The sequence below is a fragment of the Empidonax traillii genome, unplaced genomic scaffold (assembly GCF_003031625.1).
Source record: "Empidonax traillii isolate 1590-97213 ecotype Southwest subspecies unplaced genomic scaffold, ASM303162v1 scaffold128:size1411021, whole genome shotgun sequence".
NCBI classification, from domain to species: Eukaryota; Metazoa; Chordata; class Aves; order Passeriformes; family Tyrannidae; genus Empidonax; species Empidonax traillii.
The window spans coordinates 439227-455908 of NW_020955321.1; the positions used below are offsets into that span (position 1 = coordinate 439227).

At 44.6% G+C, this 16682-nt stretch overlaps 1 protein-coding gene and 1 long non-coding RNA gene across 3 annotated transcripts in view; one reads left to right on the forward strand and one right to left on the reverse strand.

The window, feature by feature from the left end:
- The window catches only part of LOC114057364, a 29970-nt gene extending 28179 nt beyond the window's left edge, over nucleotides 1-1791 (reverse strand). Inside the window, exon 1 of the long non-coding RNA XR_003571198.1 lies at nucleotides 1661-1791. This is a non-coding gene — a long non-coding RNA (uncharacterized LOC114057364). The remainder of the gene's footprint in view (nucleotides 1-1660) is intronic.
- SNAP25 (synaptosome associated protein 25) overlaps nucleotides 1-16682 on the forward strand; it is a 58575-nt gene that overhangs the window by 22868 nt on the left and 19025 nt on the right. For both annotated transcript variants that reach the window (XM_027883539.1, XM_027883538.1), the window contains exons 2-3: nucleotides 8486-8620; nucleotides 9281-9322. In XM_027883539.1, coding sequence (XP_027739340.1) covers nucleotides 8549-8620; nucleotides 9281-9322 — 114 coding nt within the window. In that variant the 5' untranslated portion in view covers nucleotides 8486-8548. The remainder of the gene's footprint in view (nucleotides 1-8485; nucleotides 8621-9280; nucleotides 9323-16682) is intronic.

A 16682-nucleotide genomic window follows, 5' to 3' on the forward strand; every position in this document is an offset into this window, starting at 1 on the left:
ACTCGTGGGTTTCCTTTCTATCATCCACTTAGCCTAAAAATACCTGTTTCTTCAGTTTGTGGGTTTCCTTTTCATCATCCATTTAGCCTAAAAAAAACCATCTTTCTCTAGTTTGTGAGTTTCCTTTTTATCATCCATTAAGCCTAAAAAAAAAAACCCCAAAACTTTCTCCAATTTGTGGGTTTCCTTTTCATCATCCATTTAGCCTAAAAATGTCTTTCTTCAGTTGTCAATCTGCTTTCTTGGATCGCTACAGGAAATTTGAGGATGAGCTCTACTGGTTTGCATTTTCTGCCATTGATTTGAGCTGTGTGTGACACAGAGATGGGCAAGAGGGTTGGCTGTGTGATGGAGGCAGGGGCTGCACCAGGAGCTCCTGGGCACTCTTGAGTTTCTTTTTACAAACCCAGGAACAGCAAATGCAACAGTCCTCATGCAGCCTGATGGGAAAGGCCTTTACGCTCCCCAGAAGAATTTGCCGTGCGGTTTTCTTATTCCCTGCTCTCTCCTGAATCCCTCAAAAAAAGTCTGGCAGTAATTCCTTTTTATATTTCCCTTCTATCTTTCATCTATCCATCTATTAATCGAGGAGAAACAGAGGGGAGCAAGGTAGAGCCCCAGAAAAATTTGGCAGAAAAGCATTTCAGACAGCAAGCACTCCTGTTAGATGGTTACACACCCACACACCCCCCTTTCACACACTGCCAGCATTTCCCAGCACTTGCAGCTCCACCTGCAAGTCTGACCCCACTACTGGCAGTGGGAAAACTTCCTCCAACTGGAAATGGGGCGTGACTTTCACCACTGGTTTCTAAAACTGGCCATTAATCAGATTTGGTGGCTTAGGAGCAGTGTAAAGAAACCAGGTTGAATATAATCAAAGAAAGGCTGACTGCTCGTCATTGCTGCTGTGATGGTGAGCGAATACTTTGAAGACTGGAACAAGTTCAGGGTGTGAGTTTTAGTGAAAATCATGACACAGTCAGAAATCTCATCCTCCAGCTAAGCAGATGCCTTTGGTTTTTCTCCAGGATTCTGGCCACAGAATGCAAATAGCTTTGTCACAAGTCAAGACATTTTGTTTAATCCTCTCTACTAATACCTGGATTTGTTGTCCTGAGCCACCAAGATCCAGCTATGCACATGGCAAGTGAGGTTGTAGGATATTTTGGAGCAGGTATCTCCTGGAAGGACGGGGAAGCACTAAGCCCTTTGAGCAAAGCCCACATCCTTATCTGAAATACCTCGTGAAATGCCAGCCAGCCTTTTCCAGAGGAGACTAATTCAAATGAAACCAGCACAGCCAACAGCTGGTGGCATGATCAGGGTGGCAAACAGCCCACCTACCAGGGAAGGACTGATGGAGTCTGAGCTCTCACATCATAAGAAATGCTGAAACCTCAGAGAAAGAGAGAGCAGGGAAGGAGAGAAACTATTTAAGCCCCGGGGCAGCACCAGAACAGGAACAAGCTGCTGTTTTCTGGCTGTGATTTAATTTGTGCTAGAAGTGAAATATTTTCGGGATACTGGAGACGTGAGGGTCTGGATTCAGAACTATTTGGGAACACAATAAACTCAGGGAATCATAGGATAAAGCTTGCTAAATTATGAACGAAGCTGTATGAGGCAGGTAGCTGTAATAACAGGGAATTAAACTTACAGCAGCCGGTTCAGTCCAGGTCTCTGATCACTCCTGGTAAGAAGGGTTCTTTCTTCACCCTCCACCACTCTGGCTGGTTGCTCTCCCAGATGAATGGAACAAACATTTTGCCTTCAAAATGTTTTTCTGTTGCTGTTGGAAAGTAAAAAAAAAAAAAAAAAAAAGGAAAAGCGTGTGGGTACATAGGTGTAAAAACGACTGCAAAGGGGAAACACAGTGAGAGGTTTATTTTCTTTTGGCAGTAAAACGGACAGAAAGTCAAGTTGTTGTTACTCTGAGGTGAAATTGTTACAAAATGCCTGCTCTGTGCTTTGTGATTTTTTTTGGTGCAGGAGCCTTGTAAAGCCCCAGGCACGTGTTGGAGCCTCATGGAGCAGCCGTGTGTCTGACAGCTGACAGGGCAGCAGTGATTTGTGTTGGATTGGGATTGGGATTGGGATGTGTTGCTCATAACCTGCCTGTTTGCAGGTGCTGGAGGCACGGAGCAGTTGTGCCCACACACCCCGTGTGCCGCTTGGCCGCTGCGGATACCCACAGTCCCAATCCTTTAGCCACTCGAGATCAGGGGACACCGGGGACAGAGGTGCCCATGTCTACCAGAAGTAATTCCCCCTGGTAGCACTTCTGTGCTGCCTAATTGCACTCACAGTCAGAAATCACTCGATTGAGCTTTTTTGTCATTACAGCAACACGAGCCCATAGGACAACTGTTTTCCAGCTATTTTTTACGACACATCAGCAAATAGTCAGGAGTCATAATTTTGTCTAATTATACTTCAGAATCTTCATTTTGGCCTCTAACTGGAAAGTTCTTGATCATAGGTATAGGTTCTGACACAGAGAACGTGATGTCACGCTCACTAGCATTTATCCGAAAGTCCCAGTTGTCCTGGACCCCAAACCAAGTGCCAGTCTGTGCCCTGAAATTTAATTAGAACAAAAAAAAAAGGGGCACGATAGGAAGGAAAAGAAGGATTTTATCTGTGTTGTGTAGATGGGAGACAGATTCAGTTGTTAAACACGGACAAGCATTCCCATCAGAGGGTATCCAAGACATCTGCACGGTGCTGACAGATAGAGCCAGCAGCAGGAAACCAAATACCTGCAGCATCTCCCGCAGCTCCAGAGACCTGTCTGCAGGCAAAGCAAGCAAGCCCTGAGAGTAAAATAAGGTGCCCGAGGCAATGCAGGAAGACAGTAACAAACTAGGAATTACCTGCTTCTCCTGTATTCAGATTTGCAAGATCCCAGTGCCTGTCTTTTCCAAAGTCACTCCCTGACAGGCCCTGAACAGTAGGAATTATTCTTTACTAACTATTAAGTAAAAATTCCAAGTGGAGTTGGTTATCACTGTGCTCTGCCAGCCTGGGCTGGGGAGCTGGGCCTAAAGGTCTGAAGCAACACGCTGTGGGACAACAGCAGGAGAGAGATGAGGTGTCTGTGCCGTGGGTTAAAAATAACGTATCCTATGGAAACACAGAGGAGCTTCTTGGCTTAATCAGTGACACAAACATTACAAAGGGGTTTCTTTGGAAATGAGAACTTTGCTGGAAATCTTGTGAATTAACTACATCCAGGCAATAGGACGTGCTGCAGAAGTGATATATAAAGCAGACTTTCCTCAAGATTTCACTTCAAAGCTATTTAGAGTTTAAATGTAAATAACAGTTCTTTTTCATTGTTACATTTGATGCCATATTAAAACCTATAAATAGAGTTTTTCATTACAAAATCACCTGATTTCTTCTCCAAGTGCTTTCAGATCAATTAAAATGCAGTAAGAGCAAAAGCAGGGCATGTTTAGTTACAGACAGTATTAATTGTGGTAAGCTCTGGGTGAAAGAAGATGGAGATGACAGAAGTCAGAAAAGTTAGAGCTTGTGAGGGGCACTGCTCCGAGCCCATGATCCATAAATTACGCTTCCAAGTCCCTTCAGTCATTTCTCACCAGCTGCTGCCTGTCATACCAACATACCAGCCTTTCCTGGCTTTCTCTTGGGATCTGCCTTCGACCACACAATTTTAGGGAGAACCTGCTGGTGTCAACAACACACCCAGGCATTGGTTTCTAAGCCCCATTTTGCAGCAGGGTCTCACCTGCAGTGTGAGTTCATTTCCTGCTGGTGTTAGCAGGCAGTTCCTGCTCTCCACTGAGCTTTGGGGTTAATGCCAGTGCATTTCCTATAATCCAGACACCAAGAGCCCCTCCAGGGAAGGTTGGTGAAGGTGCTGAAAGATGTGGCCAATGTGCTGGTATTGACTGGCTCTGACTTTTTTAGTAAAATATGCCAATGCAGTCATCCTCTGGCTACAAATATCCACGGGAAGAATAGATGTGTCCTTTAATAACAGGGAGAGTGCTTAAAAAAAAGAACATTTTATTGCTGTGTTGCCTTCACCACAGTAAACTGCAGCATTTTCATTTTCCTGTATTTATTGCGCTGGAGTGTTTATATCACTGTGAAGCAAATATTTGCTTTCAAAGGTCACCCATTGTATCTCCCTTCCCCTGGGCACAGATGCAGGTCTCTCTTAGCCTTCAGTAAAACTCCATAGGGATTATATAATGTTCTTGCTATAAGAACTGCAGAATTCAAAGTATAATAGGCCATGCCTTTCCATTAGCTGGTCTCTCTTTGTATTTTTCTTTACCATTTGTGCTGCTGGGCAAGCACTGGTGTAACACATGAGACCACCTCCCAGAGAATTTGATGTAAGTCACCCAGGTGCCTGGAGTTAATTGCACTGTGCAGAAGATGATTGTGCAGGCAATTATTGCAACTGGAAACACGAATTGAATGTAGAGATGTGACTTCTGTAGCACCTCTTTTTTTTTTTTTTTTTTTAATCAAAGTTTTAGTTCTATATTGCTTAATATATTCTATCCCTCCTCTGGTTGTCTATCTGTCATCTCTGCAGGGACTGCACACAAAATAAAATGTAGGTGAAGTTAAAAGTACAGAGTACACTATAGAGAGTTTATTCCAGTTATATTAAATTCCTAAGGCAATTAGAGGGTTTTGATACTTAGTTTAGATAAACTTAAATGAGAACAGAATGAAAAGTATCATCTAGGATCAAAAATATAAATTCCACAGGGAATTTATTACTAAAAGTCCCAAATAGTATTTTAGGCCTGTTTCTGTTCTACTGCAACAAGAGTTGGGCCCAAGCCAGACTGATACCTTATGCTTTTGAAGCTTTCTCCAGTATCAGTGAGGGCAAATCCATTATGGTTCACCTTTTCTTGGCCATTCCCGAGATCACTCAATTTTAATGTTTTTATATATATGTAGGTGTTCCTAAGAAACACTATAGAGGGAAAACTGTTAATTTGTACTTTATAGAAATTTTAAAGCATAAATCTTCTCTCTACAGTTTTTTTAATTGATAAAACAGCGTTTGTTGTTGGAAATTCACAGCACTGGAAAGGAGTTTCAACCTAAATAGGACTTTTCAGAGGAAACCTGATCTCTAATAAGTCCTATTCCACATTATAAATTGCAAAATCTGCAAAGAAATTTAAACCTCTTCCCTGCCATCTACAAAATATACGTAGTTTATCATGCTGGGTGCAAATCAGTAACCTTTATTGATTCTTGTGCACGGTTTCCTATTAAATAAAGTTGAATCAGCACAGCTGCAGGGCACTTGTGTGTTTATGACTAAAACTTGATGTAAAATGACTTGTCTGGAAGAATTCTTTTTGCTGTTTCTCAACCCATTCTAAGTGCTTTACAAACACCAAACAATCTCAATAAACCTGTCAGGTTCGATCACTCGCTGCACAGCATCACTCTGCTTACAAGCTCTGACATTTATTTTTTTTTTAGCTGGATGCAAAATAAGAGGCGTCTGTCACTTAAGATGCCAGCTGATGGTTCTAACTAACCAAGAAGGGGAACTCTAAAAAAAAACCCAATCCCACAAGAGAATGGAGTGACAGGACAGGGGACAACACCTTCAAACTGGTGGAGAGTAGGTTTAGATTAATGTTAGGATGAAGTTCTTTACCAGGAAGGGGGGTGAGGCACTGGCACAGGTTGCCCAGAGAAGCTGTGGCTGCCCCATCCCTGGAAGTGTCAGATGGGGCTCTGAGCAAGCTGGTGTAGTGAAAGGTGTCCCTGCCCATGGCAGGGGGGTTGGAAATAGATGGTCTTTAAGGTCCTTTCCAACCCAAACCATCCTATGATTATATGACAGTTTTCCCACTTTGTTTCTTTTCTGCACCACCCATCACCACTGCTGTCTCATGATTAAAAAAACCTAGGGAAATGATCAAAATCTACATGAGAATGGAATTTTCTGTGCAGTTTTTATTATCTGCAGTGACTGACCATAGACTGTTATTATTCATTACTGTCAGTAGAAACACTCATCTCACTTCCACGTCTGTAATCATTCAGCTCATGCTGGATATGCTTAGAGACTGAACCAAATTCCCTGTTATCATCCCACCCTCTCACTGATGCATCACCTCCCACTTCACAGCTCATGAGATGCTACCAGGCAGACATAGCACAGAACCAGTTTCCTGCCCCTCACAGCTATTTGTATTTGCCAATTAGATCAGTCTCCAAGTCCTGTCCAAATTGTCCTGGTTTTTTGCTAAAGCTCAGTGCTGCTATTCTGCCAGCACAGGTTTAGCAAGGATCCAGGCAGAGGAGAATATTTTAACTAGATGCTCAAAAATTAGGTCCACAGACTTTAATCCTGATACTCTGTCACGGAGGCTGCGCCAGAAATATTTCAATGCTGGGCTTTGCCTCAGTCTGGGAAAAAAACCCACAATCTGTGAAGCAGTGACCAGTGCTGGTGCCAGCCTGTGCCAAGTGGGACAGGAGTTTGGAGCACGGCTCTTTACAGAAATAACTTCTTTTTATCCCAGCTGAGCACGCTCCATTCGTGAGCAGGAGCTGTGTCTTCCTGGAGCTGCGGGATGTGCCACGGAAGGGCACCACGAGTGCAGCAGCTGCCCTGGGGTGGCCCAAAAGAGCATCCTCACCCCTTCACGTGCCCTTCGGGGAGAGACCAGTTCCTGCTTCCTCTTTTCCTCCTAAACATCTGAGAGCACCATTGCCTGTAAAGCTTATTTTGTGAGCCACCTTGAAGTGTCCGACACCAGCCTGAGTATTAGCCATGAAATTAAGCTCTGGCTTTGCCTCGGCCGGCGCTGCAGATGAGTTGGTTAAGCTTGGTCCTTCTCACCGCTGTGACCACGCAGCTGGCAGAGCCAGGTGGCTTCTCCAGCAGACATTTGGGCTCCTAAACACTGTGTGACCCATCACAGAATGCCAGGCTCCCTCTGACAAGAACGTGGCGATGTGCTCAGTGATAAAAGTAGGATGCTGTGCCAGTAGCTGCAGGGCTGACTCTGCGAGATGGATTTCTTCCTGCTGTAGCTTCGAAGGGGAAAAGCAACCACGAGTGAGGGCACAGCTAATGTGAAAGCATGAAGGTCACATATTCCCTCTTAGATAAGAAAAGCAGCAGATCTGCTGCTGAAGCTTCAGAGGAAATGCAAGGAGCTGTCTGCTTTCCTTACGCAGTTCTAAGCAAACAGAGTGTGACCCAGGAAATAACTGCTGCCCCCCAGCTGTACCTGCTCAGCCCATGCTCCTGAGGCCCTGATGGAGAGCACAGTCAAAGTGAGGGATGGATTCATCTCCAATATATAGCAACTTCCATTTAAACACAGTTGTTACCGTTAAAATTTTAGAGCCAAGCTCTGCCCTGATTTATCTTGTTTCATAAAGGGTGCACGTATCGCACAGACAGGGCAGAAAACAGCCCCTGGGATTTTGCCTTCTTGGAGCAGCTTTGCTGAAAGGGGCTGCTTTTGTCCTCTTTCTGTAACTGAGCCTGATGGCACCTGCTTTATGGGTGTTTATTTGCCGTCCCCCACAACTTTCCCAGCTCCTCTGCACCTGGGATTAGGTTTTCCTGCAATGAACATTCAGTGAGCAGTAATTTGCAACGTGCCATGTTTGAATCGAGCAAAGAAAGAAACCAGTGTTGTTGTTACAAAGATCTGACAGATGGTAGGAGGACCCGCCATTCTTAATCGAGCCATGCTCAGTAATCAGAGCTAGCTCGAGTTTGTAACAAAAAAGAAACCCTACCCAAATGAGGACTAATGGGCTGCATAATGGCCCCGTTAGGATGGGCTCTGGGTGTTGTTCTGTATCAAGAGGGATAACCACGAGCAGAATCTCACCCACTTCCCCCGAAAGGAAGGATCCTCCCAGGTAGATAACTTTTCCTAGTCTGGCTGTAAATATGATTTCATAGCCTGAGCTATAGTGTGGTGGACAAGTTGTAAGCCTGTAAAAATCTTCAAAGTTTCATTGTCTTTAATTTCAGTGCAGATGTATTAGCTGAGCATCCAGCCCTCTGAGCAGCTGAAACACAGGACATGGGGGGCTAATAGACTCAGCCTTGACCTCCTTCGCATTCAACCGCCTTTTAATTCTAGAGAAGAATTAATGGGTTTCAGGACTGTTTCTGGCAGCAAATAACATCTCCTGAACCTCCAGCTTTGCTAGGAATAGCATTTGAAAGGTTAAGGAAAAAGGAAGGATTTTCCTCAGAGAACATGACGAGGGTACATCCTCATTCTCCAAGAGTGATTAATGATACAGGAATAAAGCAGCACCTTGAGCAACCTCGTGTGCTCTCCACGAGGTAGGGATTGCCATCCGGAACTGGAGAGTTTGGGTGAGGGCGCTCATGCAATTAAAGCACTTCTGTGGGACTGACATTTAAGCATGACTCGGCGAGCCAGGGAGCCCAGCCACACTGTTCCTTCTCCTTTGTGTCTTCCAGGCTCCGGAGCAGCTGAGCACAAATCCCTGATCTGCGGCGTCCACAAACACCCCCCCAGCTAAAATGGCGGAGGACGCGGATATGCGCAATGAGTTGGAAGAAATGCAGCGGCGTGCGGACCAGCTCGCTGATGAGGTGAGACCAGCAGCTAAACTGGGAACCCGGGGCTGGGGCTGCTGTGAAAGACACATCCAGGAATAGGAGCTCATCCGGCAGAAGGATTTCTAGGGCTGATTCTCTTTTCCATCAGCTTTGCGCGCTGAACGCAGAATTGGAAATGAAATGAGCTGGGGTGGAATTTAATGTCGTGTTTAGTCAAGATTAAGGCATTTATTGATCGTGAGTTTGGTTTAGGAATTAGATTGTGCATCAATTTGAGTGGCCTCAGAGCAAAAAAGCAGCAATTTAATATTTTCTGAGGATCCCTTCGATTTGTCAAACCTATTAAATGTTAAAAGTCACCAATTAGGTCTCTGAAAAGTCGTAGCTGAAAACCACAGACTATTTTTAAAGTGGAACACCAGCTGTTCCAAGCAGCACCGCCACAGTGTGTGAGCAAAGGGACCACAAGCCTGGGAGACTGCAGCTGCCTCAGGATGCAGTGGGAATTGCTGCATTAGCGAGTCCTAATGGAGAGCTGGAGATGGAGAAAGCACCAGTGCCCTGCTGATGGCCTGATTTGGCGGGGAAGGCAAAGAGTGCAGGAAAAACATGGTGTCAGCATAAACCTGCACATTAGTGCTGGAAAGTGTAACTTGCCAAATCTAAGTTTTTTTTCCCTCTGTTTTATTCCAGTCCCTGGAGAGCACCCGTCGAATGCTGCAGCTTGTTGAAGAGGTAAGGACTTGCATTTCATTTGCACTTCTGCTGTGAACAAAGGTGATGGACAGTCTGACACTGGAAGTGCTTTTTCAATAACTCACATGGCTAAGGCACGTCCTTGGCTTTATGTGCCACTTGTTGCCAAGTGTCCACGGCAGGCCAGCGGCCGAGGCACCGGTTTGTCTATACCTGAGTATCCATTGAGACAGGATACTGGAGAGAAATGAAGGGCACAGCCTCTGAAGGTGACCAGAGTCAGGGACAAGTGGCTCAGGTGCTGCAGAGCTCCAGGAGCCTCGTGCTGGCACCTCTCTCTTGTCCTTGCCTGAGAAAGGCCCTCAGTGCATTTGCCCTGTTGTCTCTAAATATTTCCCACTCTGTAAACACTCTGAGCTATTTTTATAGAACATCAGTCACAGTATTTAAATGCCACTTCTTTATGTATCTCTGAAATATTTATCAGGATTTCAAGGCTCGTGAGATGTCCTAGATTGACAGCTTTGGAACAGGATTTTCCATGGTGCTAAGGAAGGGGGTCCCAGCTTAGGCCTCACACCCACTACAGCTTCTCCCTGCCTGGAAGGGTCACTCCCAGAAGAGAAAAACCAATTCAGACAGGCTGTGTTTCACCCTCTTCACAACAAAGGGGTTTAAAAGTTGGAAAATCTCAAACTCAGTTTAGCTTCAAGTGTTCAGCCGTCAGGTGGTGGAAAATTTTGCTGCCTCCTGACAGGACATATTATTTTCAGATGCCCTGTGAGCCCTAGTGCTGCAGCTGGTGACATTTTTAATCAGGGTCATCAGCACTGACAGTCCCAGTACTCCTGACAAGCAGAGGAGTCTCCAGAGGAGACAACGGGAAGAAAATTACATCAGGTCCCACATTCAGGAAGAAGCACAGTCCCAGCTGTAGGCTGAGGGGCCTTGGAATCGATCACGACTGTGAAGATCAGTGGAGTCCAGTGGAGACAAAATTAAATTTCCATGTACAGACAGACAGACAGACGGGTCACTGAGCGTAGTCAGCATCACTTCTCCTCCCCAAACACTTCAGATCTGGGCCCCTTCCTTGCAGCTGAAACACACTCTTGTCTCCTGAGCAGTCTGTCCCTTTTATCTGCACAATTCCCTGGACAGACCATTTCTAACCATCACTTTAGGTCAGCTCTGTGCTGGATGCAGCTCCTGTTGAAATCAATTCAACGGCATGGAAGAGAGTCTCATATGGGTACCCCCCCCCCCCCCAACACAAGGCAGGAGAGCCAGCTGCCCCAAAATGCCTGTGATCTAAATAGACAAGGCAGATGATGAGTGGGAAGAAGGAGAGGCACAGGAAAGGGAAGTGATTTGCTCAGGGCCAAGCCATCAGTAAATATCAGCCCTGTCTCTCCTGAGCCGTGTTTGTGTGACCTGTGCACCGCTTGAGTCTTCCCAACATATTGAACCAGCATATTGCGAATGCCACTGGGATTTCAGCATTAAATCACGGCAAATGGCAAAGTGGGAGGAGAGCTGGGACTGCTGAATTTACCAGTGAATTTATGGAGGACTTGGAAGAGCTCAGCATCTCTCTGGACCTGGCGTTTATTCAGATGCTACAGTATCTCCCTGTCCAAACACAGAAGTTGCTAAAACCAGCGCTGAGCAGTCAAGGGAGTTCTTCTAAAATGAGCTGCATATTATTTTCACTAATGTGACTACAAAAGACCTTTAAAATCCTTCTGTGGCCTAAACAGCTGGTTGGTTATTCTGATCCCATCTCCTAGGTACTTTTAAAAGAATGAAGCATTTAAGGAGTGAGAGATTTTATACTGAAAAGACAAATGGTGAGAGTCTTTGAAATCAAACTCGCTATGATTTAATAGACCCCAAAAATCCAATTAGACTCCCTTACTTAGCAGAACCTGTCTAGTGGGTAGAGATAGAAAATATTCCTTCTCAGTGACAGAGTGTTTCTTACTTTATTCTCTTGATACAGCAAATATGTTTATTCCTTTCTTAGGAAAAGGACGCCCCCATGTCTATGCATTATTGCAATATACATATGTATGGATTCCTCTCATAGCTGGCTCCACTCTGTTACCTCCCAGGAAAACACAGAATAAACAGACTGACTGGACTCTACCCTGAGACAGAAGAGTGTTGTCCCCCCAGGGAAGCCCTGCAGCAGTAGAAGGTTTGCTTCACGCTGAATTGTAGGTCTTTGTCTGGGGGACATGTCCCAAAGGATCATGCCTTCCTTGCCCAGGATGACCATTCTGAGTTTGGAGATTAAGCCCTGATGTTCCCAGGGAACATCAGCAAGGACCACCAAGTATGGAACTGCTTCTTGGTTTTATAACCCAGCTTTGCAAGAAGCTGATTTTTCCAGTCCTGGCACAACAGAGGAAGCAAGAAGGGGTGAGTGGCTGTTACAAAAACAACCACGGCTTTGCCCCAAGGCAGCTCCTTACTGGAATGGCAAATTCCAAAAGCCACTTTGCTCTGTGGTGCCAGTGCACCCAGGCAGCACAGCTAATCCACACTGACCAGTGCTCGTTGGAGCCACTCACTGCTATAAATACCTGTATTTTATGATGATGCTGTGCAATGTTTGGGCCAAAAATAAAAAATAAAAATGAACTGAGGAAGAACAAGTGAGAGTAAATTACGCAGTTTGTAGCTGACCTTCTTATTTTCTTGTTCAAGCCTTTTACCTCTGAGGCCACGTTATGCAATGCAGAAGATCACATGGCAGGGGGAAAGCCATGAGTTTAGTATCAACAAGATCAGTACTGCTGAAAGCCCAAAAGAAAGCATTTAGGAACATGTCCAGGCAAAAGGGTTGTTTTGTCCATTTAAACCCAGAGAGGACTATTTTCTCCTCTCATATGCTCCGAGGTTAGAGTGAAGCTTACCGAAGTATCAAAGCTGAAATGTTAAGCTGTAAAAGTTTGATAAGCTCATGATGCTGCCATACACAGGACACTGATGAACACACAGGATGCCATTTTACTAGCTGTGGGTTTCCCCTGACATTATTATCCCAGTCAAATATTCCCTAATCCGAAAAATAAAAATATTATATTAATTTAGAGTTTGGCCCAAATCTTGCCACAGCTAATTTGGAAAATCCATTTGCCATCGTAAGAACCATTGGAGCTATTGAATCATCGGAACAGTTCTACTCAGAAAAGTTTTGTAACCAGTGTTAATTCCACAGAAATACATGTCTGACACAAGGGGATGTGATCCAGAATTCTGGTCTCTTTAATCAGGCACAGAGAGACACTGGAGCATTAACAGGGCGACAGGGAACTCGGAGCGGGAGCTGAACAAATGCATTACCACGGATGACTAAAAAAATGTTTCTTTGGCCACATTTTTTGTCTTCAGGGTGTTGACAGTTCTCTTTAGTGTCTGTGGGAACTGCTAGCAATGTCAGCCTGTCCTGGAACATAATTGTCTCTATTAATTTATTCAAAAAACCCTCTATAATCCATACTGATTAAAGCAAAATTCTTCATCGAAGTGGAAGTCTTATGTGTTTTTCACAGAGCTGAGAGTGCATATCTGCTTTTCAGGGTATCTCTTGAAATGCAGAGAAAGAGATTTCTAGAATTTGGATTCTCTCTCCAATACATTATTCCCTTACACTGTTAGGAAAATCACCCCTCAGGCTAAACCAAAGTTTGAGTAGCTGCCTTTTGGAGCAGGCATGGATAGGGCACAACACACTGTGTTCCTGGAGGGACTGATGAGCCCTTTGAGAAGTCATTCCAATTATCTCCCTACTTTTATTCCCACCTTGGGAAATTAAGTTATGTAACAGCAGTAATAAGAAATGATATAGCAATGCATTTCCCCTCCAAAGTGCTGGGGAGGAATTTCAGTGACTGTTTTGTTGCTGACTTGCTCTGAGTGAAACACCCACAAAAAAACCTCCAAAAATTTTGAAGAAGCTATTACAGAAGATCGGGGATAATGTATATTAAAGCCTCCAGAAGGGTTCCCAGTTATGCTGTTAAACTGGCTTCACTGAAGCACTGATAGACTTAAGTATTTAAGAGTTGAATTAAGCCCAGAGGTTTAAAATCATATATTCTGCCTTTCTGATCATCAGCTTAGCCAGTGGCCCAGTGGAAAATGTGGGCATGGTCTTCATATAAAGGATACCCAAACCAGCACTGCTTGTTGGTTTGCTTTTAGCTAAACACTAGAGCTTAGTGCTGGTGACAGGTTCAAGGACATCAACTTCATAGGCTCTGTTTCTCCTAATATTCCCCTAAGTTGAAAGTTACGGCCTCCTGCTCTGAGGGGTCATATTCTGGGCAAAATCAGAGGAACTCCAGAGCTGCCAGTTTAATGCCTCAACATAAGAAATGCTGTGCCATTTTCTTCTCAAGGAAAAGAGTGTGAGATGTTTGCTGTGCCATGGCAAAATCCAACAGTCCAAATTCTCCTCTCGAGTGCAATGAGAAGGCAAGGAGAGTCAGAAGTAACTCTGGAGACAGAAGGTTCTTACAGATTTGAGAGCTGGATGAAAATGGAGTGTGGGTTGAATCCTTCCAGAGCCCTCGGGATCAGACCAATCAAACCACAGTCACTGGGCCCATGGTGATGGGAGCCTGTTGTCAAGGTTTTAGGATCAGTGGTTGTCAAACAGGTTCTTCCGGGCTGGCACTTCGCAGACACAGCTTTTGGCACCTTCTGTTACACTCTCCTAGCACCCAGTTCTAGTGCATCTGCTGACACCTGGTCCCACTGAGACCAAGAGGATTTTCTGTGATACTTCTAGTGCAGGAACCTTTAACTGAAGAGGTTTTTTTAGTTCCCAGACACGCCTCAGTCTGTTGTCACTGAAGGTCAGGTACCGACTGATTTTCTCCTGCTCAGACATCTGGATGATGAACACATTTTCAGAGCAGTTCTGTCTTACAGACAGGTTTAGTTTTGAGCTATCTAAAGGAGCAGTTACAGTGAAAATACTGAGTTTTTCTAAAAGTCTGGATCTGTTTTAAATGCACAAATGTGATTATATTCTAAAAATTGCTTTACACGTTTAATTTTTTGTGGAAAAGCTGAAAATTGATGCTTAATACAAACTTGGAACAGCAGGAGATTGTCACTTGATGTCTGAATCATCTCCCATCTTTGCCAGTCACCATCTCTTTATTAGCCTCAATATGCTTTTGATTAGACCGCAGATGCAGACAAGTACAGTCACTGCACACCCTTTAATATTTTCACATTAGTATTAATGTCGTGGCACTGATGATCAGGTAAATAAAAGAAAATTTAGAAAATGTCACCTCTTTCACTCCCTGTAAGGATTTGATATGAAATGCAAACCATAAGGTCTAATTGCTGAGTTCATCTCTCAGCACACACCTTATTCAGGTCACTGGACATCTTAGCTGCATAAAAGGAGTTTGCTCAGATGATAAATACAGCAGGAAAACAAGGTAAGAGGGTTAAGGAGCAGCAAATATTTCTCAGCCTGACTGTGTTTGATTCTCTGAAAGCCAACAACTATCACAGCACCAACTGCAGGTTTCTGAGTCCAGTATTTAGAAGAGTCCCATGTCAGACTCAGTAAGATACGTTTACTGAAACACAAAAAATGACTCAGAACCCAGGCAGCCTTCTTGTGTTTGCATGATATATGTTTGTTAAAATACAATAATAAATGAATCAATCAATAATAACTTGTTTAAGGTAAGACCTCCCTGGATACTCAGAGCATAGAAAAAGCCCAATAAAAAGCCATTGCACATCCAATGCTCAGCAGACCCGTCCCACAGCAAACGTGAGATAATCGAAAGTGGTTTCCCTATTCTAAATAGGCAAGTCTAAGATAACCCTTGGACCCTAAGTTTCTGCAGGCTTCAAAAATAAAAGCTGGCTGGGATTCAAGTGAATGCAGTATGAGCTTGGAGGGAGAGACAGCAGCAGTGGGTAGCTGGGAGGTGGCTGACCTGAGGTCAGCAGTGTGCAGCAGACTGTGGGGAGAGGCAGGAACCCTTTTCTCCCCATCTGGCAAGTCACACAGGGATTTTATCAAAAGAGGGAGCAAGCCAGCCTGCACATTTCTGATGTTTTTGACAGTTTCTCCAGTGACATGGACATAAAAGACAAGAAAGGAATCTCTCATCCCTCTTGAGCTGAGCAGGATCCTCTTGAAGCCCAGCAGAGAAGCACCAGCTGCACCAGGCAAACAGCCCTCGAGCGTGGCACAGTCAGGCTGTGGCTGAGCCAGTGTGGGCTCTGTCCTGCCTGGCAGCACAGAATGGGCAGCTGAGGGCCAGGGACACTTTCCTGCTCCCAAGAAAAATGATGGGCCATGACAGAGAGCAGGGCAGCTGGGAGGAAGGATAATATGAAGTCCTTAATTTGCCTCTAAGGAGTGGGGTGGCTTGAAAAGCAAAGGGACCATCAAGACTTTAGGTTTCTGTTCCTTGTGTTCCCCTGCAACTGTGAGCATCTCCTCTGCCCCCTGCTAAATGGACACCACCACCTCTATCTGTTCCACAGGAGCACGGACAGCTTTATGTTCATGGAAGCAGGCAAATTACTGCTGCTCGTGTCCAAGGACTTACTTCATCTGCTATTGACATGCAACAGGCCATTAATTATTCCCAGATGTTATCACTGCTCCGAGCAGAATGGAGCTGGTTTCCCCTTGGTGATTAAGAAGGAGCTAATCTGATCTGGGATACAGCTCAGTATCACAGCACCCAGAAACTCGAGACACCTGATCACGTCCCAGAGTGAGGATAACAAATGCAAAAACTGTACTTGTGAAAGGTGCCCTCCTGCTGGTTTAGGCAAGTGGGAGCTCTGAGTGGCTCAGCTTTGCTCAAACCCTGTATCCAGCAAAGGCAGTGATAAGATTCCCACTAAGCTGTGGGAGCAGAGACAGTTTCAGTGTGTAGGTGTTTTAAAAATTCTACCTTCAAGCTCAATTCAAAGTCCATTAATGCTAAAGGTGCCTGTTGACTGAATTAAAACTTGGCTCAAACCCATATCTATGAGATCACTGAGCCAAAAAATATGGTTTAATCCTATTAAATATTAGCCTACTTTAAAATGGATTTCCTAAGTAGGTAAGCTTTCTGACTTCTGACAGCACCAAGGGCTGTGTACAAACCACTGTGCCTCCTTCCCAAACACGTTTGTGCCACATCTGTTTTCCCTGGGAATTTCTTCTGTGGGATTAACACACACCTGCAATACCAACAGCCTCATCCTCCCTTCTTCTGCTTCAGTGAACTTGGAGATGAACCCTCTCTTTTTAGAAATTACTGTTGCATAAAGTGTTTGTTTTAATTGCAAGGTCCGTGATTCTGTGCTCTCTGCTGAAGTTTGGTATCCCAGGGAATCCAGAAGGACTGAT